The 15,560-nt window shown below is 37.2% G+C and overlaps 2 protein-coding genes across 6 annotated transcripts in view; both read left to right on the forward strand.

The window, feature by feature from the left end:
• Window positions 1-843, forward strand: part of LOC107664769 (chloride channel CLIC-like protein 1) — a 5,426-nt gene extending 4,583 nt beyond the window's left edge. For all 5 annotated transcript variants that reach the window (XM_016455426.1, XM_016455442.1, XM_016455433.1 and 2 more), the window contains exon 11: window positions 704-843. In XM_016455426.1, the coding sequence (XP_016310912.1) occupies window positions 704-790 (87 nt within the window). In that variant the 3' untranslated portion in view covers window positions 791-843. The remainder of the gene's footprint in view (window positions 1-703) is intronic.
• An 8,825-nt stretch (window positions 844-9,668) lies between these two features.
• The window catches only part of LOC107664794 (mucolipin-2-like), a 10,770-nt gene continuing 4,878 nt past the window's right edge, over window positions 9,669-15,560 (forward strand). Inside the window, exons 1-11 of the mRNA XM_016455471.1 lie at window positions 9,669-9,772; window positions 10,841-11,000; window positions 11,481-11,654; window positions 12,055-12,208; window positions 12,290-12,368; window positions 12,443-12,539; window positions 12,625-12,724; window positions 12,822-12,934; window positions 13,093-13,242; window positions 14,528-14,629; window positions 15,139-15,261. Coding sequence (XP_016310957.1) covers window positions 9,723-9,772; window positions 10,841-11,000; window positions 11,481-11,654; window positions 12,055-12,208; window positions 12,290-12,368; window positions 12,443-12,539; window positions 12,625-12,724; window positions 12,822-12,934; window positions 13,093-13,242; window positions 14,528-14,629; window positions 15,139-15,261 — 1,302 coding nt within the window. The 5' untranslated portion in view covers window positions 9,669-9,722. The remainder of the gene's footprint in view (window positions 9,773-10,840; window positions 11,001-11,480; window positions 11,655-12,054; window positions 12,209-12,289; window positions 12,369-12,442; window positions 12,540-12,624; window positions 12,725-12,821; window positions 12,935-13,092; window positions 13,243-14,527; window positions 14,630-15,138; window positions 15,262-15,560) is intronic.

Genomic DNA, 15,560 nt, shown 5'->3' on the forward strand with positions numbered 1-15,560 from the left:
TATATATATATATACATATACACACACACAGACACATATATATATATATATATATATATATATATATATACAAACAACTACAGGTATACTACCATTCAGAAATTTGAAGCCGTTTTTATCTTTTTGAAAGAAGTCTCTTATGCTCATCGAGGCTGCATTTAATTGATTAAAAATACAGTAAAAAAAGAGTAATATTGTGAAATATTAATACAATTGAAAAGAACTGTCTATTTGAAAATATATTTTGTAAAATGTAATTTATTCCTGTGATGCATGTAAATGTGTTCCTTTAATTCAAACATTGCAGCACTTTATGTGCACTAAAAGGAGATCGGCTGCTCAAAATGTCCTGAAGCTGCAGGTTACGTTTTGCAAGCTCAACACTGTATGTCTGTCATTACAGCTACACTTATATGATAGTTGATGTTATATTAAAAGGTCTGTGGTTCTGTTGCATCTGTGTTAAGTTTTATTTGTGTATGTTGTCAATAGTGCATGCACATTTGCAGTATTCATTACATTGTGCTTGTACTGTATATCCCATCAAACCCGAAGCAATTTCATTGAATATTGCATATCAAATACTTAATATGCCATCTCTCACTACTAAACACTTTGCTCATACCCTCTACTGCTGTGTATGTATGTAATGTGTTTGTTTATCCTGCATCATTTTGACCAGAAATCTGTTTTGTTTCTGCAGGGAGCATCAGCAGATCTTGCTGTCGAAGAAGGTTATTCAAGCTTTAAAACTCCAGTTCAAGAAACACAGCATGAAAATGGTCTCTGAACACTTTTTGTATCAACATAGTTGTTTTTGTGTCATTCACTTTTAATTAAATGTTGGAAAACTGATTTTCTTTTTTTCCCTGAAATTTAAATATATTTTTGCTACTTTTTCTTTATGCATTTAGTCAGATTTTTAAGTAAATCTCCTGAAGTATTATTCAGATGTTATAAAGACCCAATGAAAGGTGCAGGATTTTTGCTTACATTTAGCTGTCTCTGTTAATTGTATCAGTTTTTGGACATTATACTGACACCTACTGGCCAGGATGTATGAAGTTTGTTTACTAGCTGCTGCTTCACACAAAAACAGTTTATTTTTGTTTTCTCCATCTTACCATCAGAAACATTCATAAGAAACATTCTTGGATTAAATCTTTTTTTTTTTTTTTTGTGCGTGTTGTAGGGTGTTTGAGCTGTTACGACTTGTTGAGCTTCTTGCATCACCCCTCAGCATAGAATTTACATTTTGGCAGTTTTTCTAGTTATACATTTTGGATCAGTTTGATGATGTTGACTCAGGCTCAATTATTGTGTCAATAATGTTTTGTTGTTATGTTGTTTGATTTGCTTGTTTTGTTTACATTTATTTTTATGATTATGCTTTGTAAAATGAGCACTGTCTGAAAGCACTGTATAAATTAAATTTAATAATAATTATTGTTATTATTAACGCAGTCAATTTGCTTGACACAGCTGGCGATCATGTGATCTCAACATGGCGGCAACCCATAAGAGGGCGACCCATTTTATGTAGAATAAATATCTGTAGTCTTCTTTGGCAGTGAGTGTCACATTTCTTAAAAGTGCTCTTCATTTCTTTGTGTACAACTTTGCACATTTAACATGACCCCGGAAGTAATGCTCCAGCTTGGAAGCATTGCTAAAAAGGACATTTTTAACTTACCTTGTCTACTTCACTCAATAAAAAAACACTTGCTGTATTAAAAATAGCATGTGCTCTTTTTGTTTTTTATTGAGACTGACGTTTCACAAGTCGGTGAGCAACTGAAAGAACGTTTTATTTAAAGGGTTACTCCACCCCGAAATGAATTTTTTTTCATTAATCACTTACCCCCATGTCGTTCCAAACCCGTAAAAGCTTCGTTCATCTTCGGAACACAATTTAAGATATTTTGGATGAAAACCGGGAGGCTTGTGACTGTCCCATTGACTGCCAAGTAAATTACACTGTCAAGGTCCAGAAAAGTATGAAAGACATCGTCAGAATAGTCCATATGCCATCAGTGGTTCAATCTGAATTTTATGAAGCGACGAGAATACTTTTTGTACATGAAGAAAACAAAAATAATTGTTGAATAAAGTCGTTATTTTTGTTTTCTTCGTGTACAAAAAGTATTCTCGTCGCTTCATAACGTTACGGCTGAACCACTGATAGCAGATGGACTATTCTGACGATGTCTTTCATACTTTTCTGGACCCTGACAGTGTAATTTACTTGGCAGTCAATGGGACAGTCACAAGCCTCCCGGTTTTCATCCAAAATATCTTAAATTGTGTTCCGAAGACCAACGAAGCTTTTACAGGTTTGGAAAGACATGGAGGTAAGTGATTAATGACAAGATTTTCATTTTGGGGTGGAGTAACCCTTTAATACAATGAGGTTGCATCCATCGGGAATCCATCCTGATTGGTCGATGGGCGCTGTTGAACGAATGGCACCTGTGACGTCAAAGGTGAGGTTATAGTGATCAAGTAACGCTTCTGGCTGGGAACCGCATTATGTCTTGGATAACAGGTTGCTTGGAATTAGGCTTATTTGAGCAAAAGTTGCGCAGAACTAGTCACTGGTGAAATAGGAGTTGTCTGGAGGATCAGCTTTCTGGCTTTCAACTCTTTTAACTGTCCTATGTCAGGTTTATTTTTCCTTGTGCTGTCCTGAACAAAGAGTTGGGCATCTTTCTGCAGACATGACCGAGCATCTCCAGTGGTGCAGCTCTATGGCTTCTGAGATGTTTCGCATCCCTGTTCTGCTCAGGAGAACGTTGGTGATGGTATGGGGCCAAAAGATCTTCAATAAGCACTGGAAGCATTTGGTTTGGAAGACATCAAGCTTACTCTCGATGGCAGTAGTTGTCTTCCAACATTTGGAGCCATACAAGTGTGATCTTGGTATTTGTATTTCATATGGTGCACCTCCATATGGGTTTGAGCACAGAATATACTTGGTTTGCTTTGATGATACTGTTTATTTCTTGTAGTCACCATCAACTGTAATTTTGCTGCCAATTAAGAAAAACTGCTCCACTGTTTCAACTCTGGAGTTCATTTTCATTAGTGTCTTTTTGCTGTTGACTTTGAGGCAGATGATTCTGTCTGTCTCTGAAGACTTTGACCTTCTGCTGCATGTCTTGGTGTCTACTTGAGAGAAACCGAATACTGTCAGCATTGTTTTCCAACATCAACCAGGTTTTCAAACGTCAATGTGAGTGTCCACTGGATCTCTTGATTTTCCTCTCATTGATTTACAGAATCAGCCATTCAGATGCCAAAGTGAAGGGTAGTGATGATGAGAGGATGCAGCCTTGTTTGACAAGTGTTTACCAGAAAAGCTTCAAATAACTGGTTCTGCTGGATGACATTGATTTGTGATGCTCAGAGTGAAGGCTGTCAGAAGTCCACAAATACATTGTAAAGTGTGCTGTTCCATTCATGGGATTGTTCATGTATCTGTCATAGCACATGTGGTCAATGCAGGATTTTCCTGTTCTTAACCTAGCCTGCTCTTGTCAAGAACTGGTGTCTACTGCTTCAGTGGTTCATTGGATTGTACTGTTGTTTAACAACTTGTTGGTTGTTCAACTGATAAAAGACTTTGAATAGACTTTTGAAAAAAGCTGTGAAAATAAACTGATATAGGACCTTGATTCAATGCATGCCATTATAAAGACTGTAAGTCTATCCCTCACAGACTTGTTTTCATCATTCTCATTAAATTCAGTTTATTGTTACAACTGCCAAGGTTCCTTTTCTTTGGTATTTTACCTCTTGCACCGGTTTTCCACATGATGGGGACATCAGTTCAACAGCTTTGGGCTCACCGCGGGCTCTTGTGAGCAGGCCACACTAGCGGACTGTCCACATTAATCCAATGATGGCCCAGTGTGGGCCAGCCCGTTCGGGCCCAGAGCAACTTAAGTATCTTTGGGCCCATGCAGGTTTTGTGTAGGCAACCCTGTAATGCAACTAGGAGAATACTAACAACATTGATTGGCCATTCATTAGCCAATCAATTGAACTGGAATGGCTCAAACCAAAAGACACCTTTTCAGAACCTGAGGCTAAGGAGGTTTGTAATAGGTAGCATGAAATGCTCTATTTTTACAAAGGGGATGATAAACAGCACAGTGTCTGCACTGTCAGTGCTGTTGATAGTTTTTATTCACATAGTTTTTCTTAAATTATGTATATGCAGACTCGGGCCGTTTACACGACAACGTTTTCAGCCAAAAAAACGGGAAACTTTTTACTTGTTTTGCCTGTTCGTTGACACAACAATGGCGTTTTAGGGACTAAAACGCATATTTTTGAAAACGGGTTTCAAAGTGCAAGTTTTTGAAAACGCCACCGTTATCGTTTCCGTGTAAACACCCAAAACGGGAATCTTTGAAAACGGTGACGTTATGCGCGTGCGTAGTACGTGTTCGGTATGTAGACATGCGCAGGACGTGTCAATTTTAAAGGTTAGCGTGAACAAACATACACAACAATGGCGGAGTACATGGTACTGTTGTTGCTGCTCAAGAGTTTGCTAATGCTTCTTCAGCAAAATGTGGATTTACTTTACCAATATTACAGCCAACAGCGGAGATGTATCATAAACAACATATAATCGTCACTTCCCTACAGGTACTGTTTACTAACAAGGTGACAGCGCCAACTACTGGCCTGGCATACGTAATACAGTGTTTTTGGCCATTTTCGCGGATATGTGTAAACGCGAATCGTTTTGAAAACGTTGTCGTGTATACGTGAAACTTTTTAAAAACGCAAGGGAAAAACTTTTCCGTTTTTGACTACATCGTTGTCGTGTAAACGTAGCCTCAGAGTCCAAGTTTTTATTAACACAGCAGCTTAACACAGTGTCTAGTTTCCTTCTCTCAGTGAGGTTTGAGTATAAAGATAAGATCATTGACAGATGATCTTGTCAATATTATACATAGTAAACAAAGTGTTCAAAGCTGAATCTGAACTTTATATGGCCTACACCAGTTAATTAACGTGTAGCACCAACCACCAGAACAGCCAGGCAGAAGAACAGTTTTTTCCCTCAGGCTATATTCAGCCCGAATAATTAAAACTCCCATAACTATAAAACTATAATCCGTATTATCCACCATAACTGACATATTTATACACAGAATCTGAAATGTGTACAGTGTAAACTGCACACTTGTGAATAACATATCTGTACATTAATTTAAACAATTAAAAATGTTTTCTATACTTCTACTTCTGTATATAGTGCATTATATAATTTTCTGTTTTTCTTATATTAGTGTTATATTCCATCTCTACTGTGTTATTCCTATGTATGTCTGCACATCATGTATGTTTGCAGTATGTCTGTACTTCTGCACTGGAAGATCCTGTCGTCAAGTTAAATTCCTTGTATGTGTAAACATACTTGGTAATAAAGCTCTTTCTGACTTCTGACTTCTTACAGTGCTTTTCTTTTTCTTCACTTTTTTTCAATGAAAAAAGGCTTCGTTCAAACTTTGCATTGTAAAATGTCTCAGGCTACTCGCGTAATCCACGTTCGCTGAAACGCTGTGTAGCTATGATGCAGTGGGAACACCCCTTTTGTGTGCCAAATATCTGAAACCCGAATGGAAACATGCCAATACATTGGCTGATGGCGCGGGCGCCACCCGACGTCGCCAAATCTAATACTAGTGCTAATCTAATCTAATGCCATCTGCTCCTCAGATTTCCTGCCGAAAAAGTCCTGTCGGCAGTGCGAGAAGCTTGGCAGTTAACGTGGCATCTCGTTCCCTATTCAGAGAGCATGGGTTACATGAGTAACCCGAGACGTTCTTTTTCATAGGTTCACTCAACACTGCATATTTATGACGCAATGGGAACGATCCCACACCCACCAAGCTAAGCGCTGCCATATCAGTCCCGTTGCAAAACAGACCAGGTTAACCTCAAATTGCTGATTCAAGCAGAACGAACCAGGAGCTGCATCTAAATCCAAACTATAAAACCTGATAAAAGTGTGAGGAGAGGACCATCCTGCCGCCACACAAATATCCTCCAGGAGAACTCCTCTAAAAAGAACTTGAGAGGAGGCAACACTACTGGTAGAATGAGCTCGAATGACTAGCGGTGAATAGAGACCTCGCACCACATAATCAAGCAAGATGGCATCCCTCATTCAATGAGAAATCCTAAGTTTTGATGCGGCGAGCCCTCTGCAGCCAGCACCAAAACACATCAACAATTGGGAGGACTTGTGCCACTGGCTAGATAAAGCTTCAAAGCTCGAAATGGGCAGAGCAGGTGAAGACAGCAAAAGGAGGAGTATAAATGAGTGAAGCACGACAACCTGTGAGCAAAATGACGTGCAGTGAAAAAACCTTGGGGACATAACCGGGTCTGGGCTGTAGGAAGGAACACTGACAGGGCTCGCCGGCCTCAGAAGCCTAACCCCATGCTTGAATGAAGAGATCAAATGTTGTCTACTTAGGGTGACTTCGTACACATCCCTGCGAGCAGCAATAGCAGCAACATAAACTTTCAAGGTGGTAGCAGCTGCTCCAGCTGCAAACTTCTCCTGCAGAAACTCCAGCACTGAACCAATCGGGCAGCTGACTGGGTCTACTGCATGAGCCAAACACCACGAAAACCTTCCATTTGGAAGAATAAAGCCTCCTAGTCGAAGGAGCCCTAGCGTTATCAATGGTCTCCTGAATGTCCACAGGAATACCAGAGGTCACATCCGATCGCCCCCCTGATCGGCCACACCCATGCGAAGAGATCTACCTCCACTCTGCCGAAAAGATCCCAGATCTGAGCCACTGTCTGGCGGTTCAGCATCCAGTCCCCCAACCTGAGTTTCTGCCTCAACAGGAAGTCTGCTGCAAGGTTGAAAGCCCCAGGGACGTGAACCGCCCTCAGTGAAAGAAACCTTAGCCCAGAGAAGGAGGCGGCAAGCATACCTGTCCAGGGTGCATGACCGTGAGCCTCCCTGGCGGTTTATGTGAGACATAACCGCCATGTTGTCCATTCTGACGATCACATGACAACTCAGCAGAATTGGAAGAAAAATCACCAGAGCCAGGAAGACGGCTCGCAGCTCTAGGTTGTTTATGTGCCACGAGAGAACCTCTCCTGTCCAATCAACACAAACCAGTCTGTCCTCGAAGACCGTGCCCCAACCAGTTAGGGAGGTGTCCGTCGTAATCATCTGGCGATGGCAAACAGTGCCCATCTTGACTCTTTGCTGAAGAAAGAGAGGGTCCTGCCATGTTGAGAGGGCGTGCAAGCAATTGAAAGAAATGGCCACAGAAATGGCCTCATATGAAGCAGCCCCAGAGGCAGCACAGGAGAGGCCACTGCCATGAGACCCAGGAGTCTGCGACATATGCTCACCGAAACGTGATGGCCTAGCTTGAAGCGGCCAACACTTACCTTGACACGTCAACACTGGTGCCCTGGCAGTACCTATCAGGCATTTCCATGCCACCTGTTCTCCAAGACAAAACATGTTTCCAGCCACAAGCGTTCCTTGATCGCTAAATGACTAAATAAATAACCTCGTGTGTGACGTCACAGGTGGAACACTGTTTTGAGCATTCAACCTGAGGCCAAGAGATTGAAGGTAGTGAAGAAGAATGTCTCTGTGGCGGATCACCAATTCCCTGGAATGGGCCAAGATGAGCCAATCGTCCAGGTAGTTGAGCACACGGATGCCCTGGAGTCTCAATGGGGTCAGAGCAGCAGCCATGCACTTCATGAACATCTGTGGAACCAAAGCAAGACCGAAGGGGAGAACCCTGCACTGGTACGCTTTTCCCCCAAAGGCGAACCTGAGGAACTTCCTGTGCTGCTGAACAACCTGAATATGAAAGTAACCATTCTTCAGGTCTACAGTGACGAACCAATGCCCCAAACAAACCTGAGCCAGAATAGCTTTCAGTGTTAGCATTTTGAATTTCCCTTTGTAAAGAGAGAAATTCAGCCTTGCAGATGTAAAATAAGTCGCAGACCTCAGTCCTTTTTCAGAACAAGTAAATAGCCACTGAAGAAGCCATGATTCACATCTGAAGGAGGGACCTCCACTGTCACACCCTTGAGGAGGAGTGAGGAGACTTCCTGCTGCAGAACAGAGGCCTCTAAGGTGCTGTTTACCACATTAAGATGAACCCTGTTGAAACAGGGTGAGTTGCAACAAAACTGAAGTGTGTAGCCGGTTTGGATTGTGCAGAGAATCCACGACGACATTCCTGGCATTTGCAATATTCACTGTATATTTGATCAAATGGATCATATACATAATATTTGCACTTTTCTAATACCCTCTACTATTTTGAATATACTGTATGTAATGTGAGTGTTGATCGTGCATAATTCTTTACCAGAATTCTGTATTTTGTTTGTGCAGGGAGTATCTTGCTGTCAAAGAAGATTATTCAATAAAAGTCCAGTTCCAGACCAATCTAGACTGTTTTTGTTGTTGTTATTGCTTGTTTTCTCTGAAATTTAAATATATTTTTTGGTATTTTGCACTTTGCTGAAAGTTGCAGGGTCTTATTTGTCCCAATACTATTACTGTTTATAGACATTATACTGACATCTACTGGCCAGAATGTATGAAGTTTACACAAAACTCCTTTTTTTTTTTTTTTTTTTTATCATACATATTCATTATGAACAAATGTATTATTTTACCCAGTTAGACTGATTCATTCACACTTAGGCTTATGTATTGTTATATTGTTTGGTTTGCTTGTTTTGTTTACATGTACTTGCATGATTATGCTTTGACAAGTGCCTTGAGTTCTGTCGGAAAGCACTGTAAAAGTGGTTACACTTTATTTTGATAGTCCACTTTAGACATTCTACTAACTATAAGTAACTTTGCAAATACATGTCAACTAAATTTCATTAATTTGCCACTACATGTCTACTAACGCTCAGAGTAGACTGTTAGGTTAGGTTTAGGGGGTTAGTACAATAAGTTGACATATACTTGCAAAGTTTCTCATAGTCAGTATGTTGTGGACCCATCAAAATAAAGTGTTAGAAGATATTAAGCAGACAGTCTACTAATGCTCTGACTGCTAGTTGACATATAGTTGCAAAGAATATCTAAAGTGGACTATGAAAATAAAGTGTTACCGAAAAAGTATTTATTATTAATTTGCTTGACACGACTGTTTTTAACATATCAACATGGTGGATTCCTTAAGAGGGAGACCCACTTCATGTAGAATAAAACATTTTTCTGGAAGACTATAGTAAGTCTGGAGTCCTAATCGACTTTGAGTGCGTTTTTTCCTCAGAAGTGCTGTTCAAAAACCTTGTGCATCACTTAAGAAATAATGCTTCAGCTTGGAAGCATTGCTAGAAAGGACATAGGCCTACTTTACCTTACTATATTCACTTCACTCATTAAAAGCATACTTGCTGTATTAAAATAGCGTGTGGTCTGTTTGTGTTTATACTGAGACTGTGTAGTTCCTCAATCGACTCTTTGTGACGTTTCACAAGTCAGTGAGCAACTGAAAGAGCGTTCTATTTCGTTTCACAGTTAGGTCACGCCCATCGGGAATCCTCCTCGCTCCTGATTGGTCGATGGGCGCTGTTGGGTGCTCCAGCTGTGACGTCACACACGAGGTTATTTAGTCATTTAGCGATCAAGGAACGCTTGTGGCTGGAAACGTGTTTTGTCTTGGAGAACAGGTGGCATGGAAATGCCTGATAGGTACTGCCAGGGCACCAGTGTTGACGTGTCAAGGTAAGTTGGACAAGGTTTTGCTTAATTCTTTATGTAAAATTATTTTGCATGACAAATAAACAGTTAGAAATTCACAAGTAGCGTTAATTTAATTTAGGGCTAATGAAATACACAACAGAATTGAAATACTCTGACTCTGCAAAGAGGTTATTTAAAACTTGTAAACTTGCTTGTGTTTCCCTCATGAATTAAATAAATAAACCCAGTACAGTCTGTCAGTAACTACACTGTCAGTCCTGTTGAGCAGACAGCAGCCTTGGACTTGAACCTTTGGTAGTGTTTTTAAGAGACATGTAGACTGCAACGTTTTTGCAATTATTCATAAAGGCCCAGTTAAAGTTTAAGAAACGCTTATTGAGCAACTAATTTTCCCTCCCTTTCCTTTTTTGTTCATTGACCCTCATCCTAAACAGAACTCTGTCACATGGGTAATGTGTCACTCTAAGTTGATTTATCATCTGTGCTGAAATGTATTTTTGTAACGTATCACAAATCATGCTTATCGGACTGTATTCATGAGGATATACAAGACCAAGTTTGGTCAATAGTATACACACATCTCAATAAGAAGTCTATATACTGTAATTTAACTTGTATATAAAAATAACGTCTGTGTTGTTATTATTGTTGTTGTTTTTATTATTGTTCCTCCCCTGCTAAATGCATAAATGTAATTAGTGAAGATTCAGTATTTATTAAATAATACACAACATTTTGTTATCATTAATAATATTTGATGATTTTTTAATTGTTATTACTGGAGCGTCAATGTTTATTAAATTATATTAACAACAACAAATAACAGCAACAACAATAATAATTGACTTATTATTAAGAAGTAACAATAATAGTGTTTAGAAAACATAATTTTTATTTTTCTAATTTTTTTCACATTTTAGAGTATTATTGAAGTAATTAAAAGTATGAAATAAAACATCAATGCTGGGCAGTGGGCACATGTTGATTGCTTTTTCCTTAACCTACTAACCATTTATTTCATATTTTTAAAATGAATTTCTAAAGAATTTAAAATTCAATCCGAATCATATATTGTATATTTTGATACAGTGTCTCCACATCCATGGCCACTGATCCCATGGCAGAGGAAATACTGAGAGATGACTTGAGGTTTTACTTCATGAGCCCTTGTGAGAAGTACAGAACCCGGCGACAGTTACCATGGAAATTAGCAGTGCAAATTTTGAAAATATTCATGATTACACTTCAGGTATTTATTGGGTCATCTGTTTGCTTAAGTATGCAACTGTGTTTTTTTATTTTTATACTTTTGTAGCCCAGCTTAATGTGCAAAGACTTCTACAAGTAAGTGTGATTTCCTGCTAAAAAAAGTGTCTCTGTGGTGTTATCAAAACATTTTTCTGTTTGTTTGAGAATCCCAACAAGCTTAGCACAGCAACAGTGCCTCAGCCACTCAATTTTTCGGGGTTTGTTTGACCAATGGAAGGCAGGGGGTGTGGCCAGGAAACCTGTTTGAACACAGTTACTATTATTGACGTTTTATTTGGTGACTAGTGGGGCAGAAATTACACAATTCGGCTTTATATGTAAACCTTTTCTGAATTCTTGAAAGATTTGTCATTATGTGATCATAATTGAATTTTCTTAAAGCTACAGTACACATAAAGCCGTAATGTTCCACCAGCCAGACTGAAAACATGTTGTTGTTGTTTTTGATTTTTTTTCAAAGCTCATACTGTTTGGACTGAATAACCAGCTTGTGGTGTCCTACAAGGAGGAGAACCTCATGGCCTTTAAGAGTTTGTTTCTGAAGGGCTACAGTGGTGTGGATGAGGATGACTACAGTATTGCTGTCTATACCAAACAGAGTGTATATGATAGTTTACACTATGTTATAGATCAGGTTTGTATTTTTTGAATTCATCTTGCTTTTTTGTTCTCCACAATTTTTTCCTCCTCCGTTACTTTATTAGCATTACTTATGTTACAGGCAATTTTGTTGGTCATATACTGACACCTAATGGTGTGGATGAAGCATTACCTGAAAGCAAAAGGTTTCAGTCGGCGTTGCAAAGTCTTTTTGTGTGAGAGAAAATGCCTGTTAATAGGAAGATTATTCTAATAAAGCAACTAATAATTAGCTGGTCATGTGATTTCAAAACGTCTGCCCCCATGATGGTACCCTCTCCATTTGAGTGGGCACAATTATGAACATATTTATCAAAAGCGCTACTCTTTTCTTTATGTGAGGAAATAAAAAGTTAAAACTTGGTTAATATAATATTTATATATCTGTTCAACAGTATTCCCAATTAGGAAACCTGTCTGTAGGCCCTGTTAGTTACGCTGAAGAGAATGAAAAGTTGCTGCCCTTGATCATCTGTAAGAAGAGCTACAAGAAAGGCAGCACTGAACCGTCTGAGGAAGCTTACGATATTGATGCCGAGCTTGAAACAGGTTACATGTTTTCCAGAAAATGTGGATATCTAATATTAATCATATCGTATTGCCTAAACTGAACTGTTTTTGTCTTTCCAGTTTGCTTGACTCTTGATCCGGAGTCCACTAAAACATGGAGAATGGACAACGCTTCATTTTTTGAGCTGGATTTTTATAGGTTTGTAAACCTAAACTATATAACCAAAACATTTAATCAATACTAATGGTATCAATGTTTTGTTTGAAGTACAGGCTTGTCGATATTGAGATCACTTTTGCGCTCAAAGGAATCAATTTGCAAACTGTTCGTTCTCATGAGCTGCCAGACTGTTACACCTTTTTTGTAAAGGTAAGGTCCATTTTTTGGGGATAAAAATCCATTTACGTCCATTTTCGCTTGTATTACTGAATAAATCCATTTTGATTTTTTGCAGATTCTCTTTGATAACAGCTGTCATAGCGGGAAGGTGAAATCGACCCTTGATTTTGACACTGTTAGTAGTGTGTGCAAAAACTGGAAGATTTCAGGAACTGGTATGTGAAAAATCATCAACTACAATGAATGCCTATGGTTTTTAATGTTATGACGAAGGCATGTGAAATTTAGATGGTTCGTTATTGTCTTTTTCAGCTCAGAAGAGCACTCACTACCTGCTGATCTTTGATGGCTTTGTTATTGTAGTGTGTCTGATCTCTGCAGTGCTCTGCACACGTTCTATTATACTCGCTGTGAGGTTACTTCAGGTAAACCTGCATTAAATTCTGTCAATATCACAGATACGTTAACATTTTTAAAATCTACATCAGTTAGTTTTGATGTTCTGTCATAGTGACTCAGTGTGAAATGACTCATTTTGTGGCCTGTCTGTGTTTCCTTCATGTGTCACTTCCTCTCTCTGCAGCGGTTTTCTAGCTTCTGTCTTGAGAATTATAATCAGAAAGTGTGTGAAGATGATCAGAGGGAGTTCTTGAATGGCTGGTACATCTTGGTGATCATCAGTGATGTTTTGTCCATCATTGGATCAATACTAAAAATGGAAATACAGGCTAAGGTGCTTTCTTTTTATGAAAACATGTTTGCCGATGCATTAGATATTCACACAATCTGAAAAATTGCTGAGGAAATTGTAGTTCCCTAAATAAAAAAAATAAAAAAAATCGAAATATATATATATTTTTAATTCCCAATATAATGGTGATTCTCATTATATATACATATTTTATTTAATTCAACATATTATATTAATAGCTTCTATTAAACACTTTATTACTATTTATATATATATATAAATTTTGTTTATTGTTTTAAATTATTTATTGTGAAGTAATTGTGGAGGGAAAACATACTTAATTGTCATGAAAAGTCAATTGATTTTGAATGTGAAATATTAGTATTAGAAAAATATTATTCTTTCATTTATATTTTTGGTAATTTAAATTTTTTGAGAGAAATTGTGCTTAATTTTAACGGATATCATTTTATATTTTGGAAAAAAATATTAGCATTTTTAATTAGCCTAATTCATTAATTTGTGAATTTGTCCTTATTTTTGGTAAGGTAATCGAATGCACTTAATTAGAGGGAAAATGTGCTTAAGTTTCATTCAAATAATCGGATTTGACATTCTAAAGATAGTTGGAAACAAACACTTTATACATTTAAATATTTTTATTGTTCTGTATGTATTTATTTATTATATGTGTTTTTATTTTGTTCATTTAGCTTTTTTTTGATAAGGTAATCTAAATTTGGAGGGAGGATGTGCTTAATTGTCTTGAGTTTCTAAAGTAAGTTGGAAATACACTTTATAAATGTAATTAAAAAAATGTTATGTATTTTTATTTATTATGTTGGTGTTTTTGTTTTGTTTATTTAAATTATTTTTTTGGTAAGGGTAATCTAAATTTGGTGGGAAAATGTACTTAATTTTCATGAAAACCATTTTATAAAGTTAGTTGGAAACAGAAATGATAAAATTAAATAGTTTATTGTCATGTATTGATTATTAGTGTTTTTGTTTCTTTTAATTATTTTTGAAAGGTAATATAAATTTGGAGTAAAATGTACTCAAATTATTGGATTTTAGTTTCTAAAGTTCATAGTTCATGTTCTTTTAAACAGCTGCACAGATTCTGCAGTTTTTCATGGCATTATGCAACTCTCTTACAGACACGCACTCTTTAGACTCTAGTAGTCTTTCGACTCTGGGCCTGTGCTGTAGGGTGATTTAAGGCATGGCAATTAAACAGGTTTATGTAATGTTTACTTTGCACTCGCATGGAAGAACAAGTTTGGCCTACATTCAAAACACTAATAAAGTTCCTTTCTCCTCACAGAGCATGACTAACTATGATGTCTGCAGCATCTTCCTGGGAACATCAACTCTAATGGTCTGGGTGGGCGTCATAAGGTATCTGGGATACTTCGAAAAATACAATGTAAGTCAAAATGCACAAAATCACATTAAGAACATGAAAGTAAATGTATAGCAAGGTGACGCACATGTGTTTTATTGACCACTAGTCATATAACAGTATTGATTGCTTGAAAGACTAATAATTTATTAGGGCCCTAAAATATTTTTATATACTGTATATATATATATATATATATATATACTGTATATTTAAACACACACACACATACTTATTACATTGTATATTTTGTATAGTTGTATAGCTATATACTACACAATATATATTAATTTGATATATATTATATATAATACATAAAATTTATATGATTTACACATTTTATATTATATCATTTATAAACATTTATATTAAAAATGTACATTGTCTGTCTGTCTGTCTGTCTATCACATGAAAGTAAATGTATAGCAAGGTGACGCACATGTGTTTTATTGACCACTAGTCATATAACAGTATTGATTGCTTGAAAGACTAATAATTTATTAGGGCCCTAAAATATTTTTATGACAACACAGGTGCTTATCCTCACTATGCGAGCAGCCTTACCAAAAGTCTTGCGCTTCTGCTGCTGCGCAGGAATGATCTACCTCGGCTACACCTTCTGTGGATGGATTGTTCTGGGACCCTACCATGAGAAGGTAAATAAAGTTGTCGAAAATAAATAAACAAACAAACCCACTGGGTAAATGTTTGTGGTTTGTATTGTATACTAGTGAAATATGGATGTACTGTAACATACTTCCTTGTTTTAATTTTGTAGTCTTTCTTATGTACAGTAGATGGCAGTATATGTTGACTTATATTTTTAAGAAGCCATCTATTGACCAAACAGAATAGAATAGAGTAGAACAGAATAGAATACAATAGAATGAATAGAATACAATAATAGTATTTTTGTATATTAAAATATAAAATTATATATATATATATATATATA

Source organism: Sinocyclocheilus anshuiensis, unplaced genomic scaffold, assembly GCF_001515605.1.
Source record: "Sinocyclocheilus anshuiensis isolate Anshui unplaced genomic scaffold, SAMN03320099.WGS_v1.1 scaffold417, whole genome shotgun sequence".
Classification (NCBI taxonomy): Eukaryota; Metazoa; Chordata; class Actinopteri; order Cypriniformes; family Cyprinidae; genus Sinocyclocheilus; species Sinocyclocheilus anshuiensis.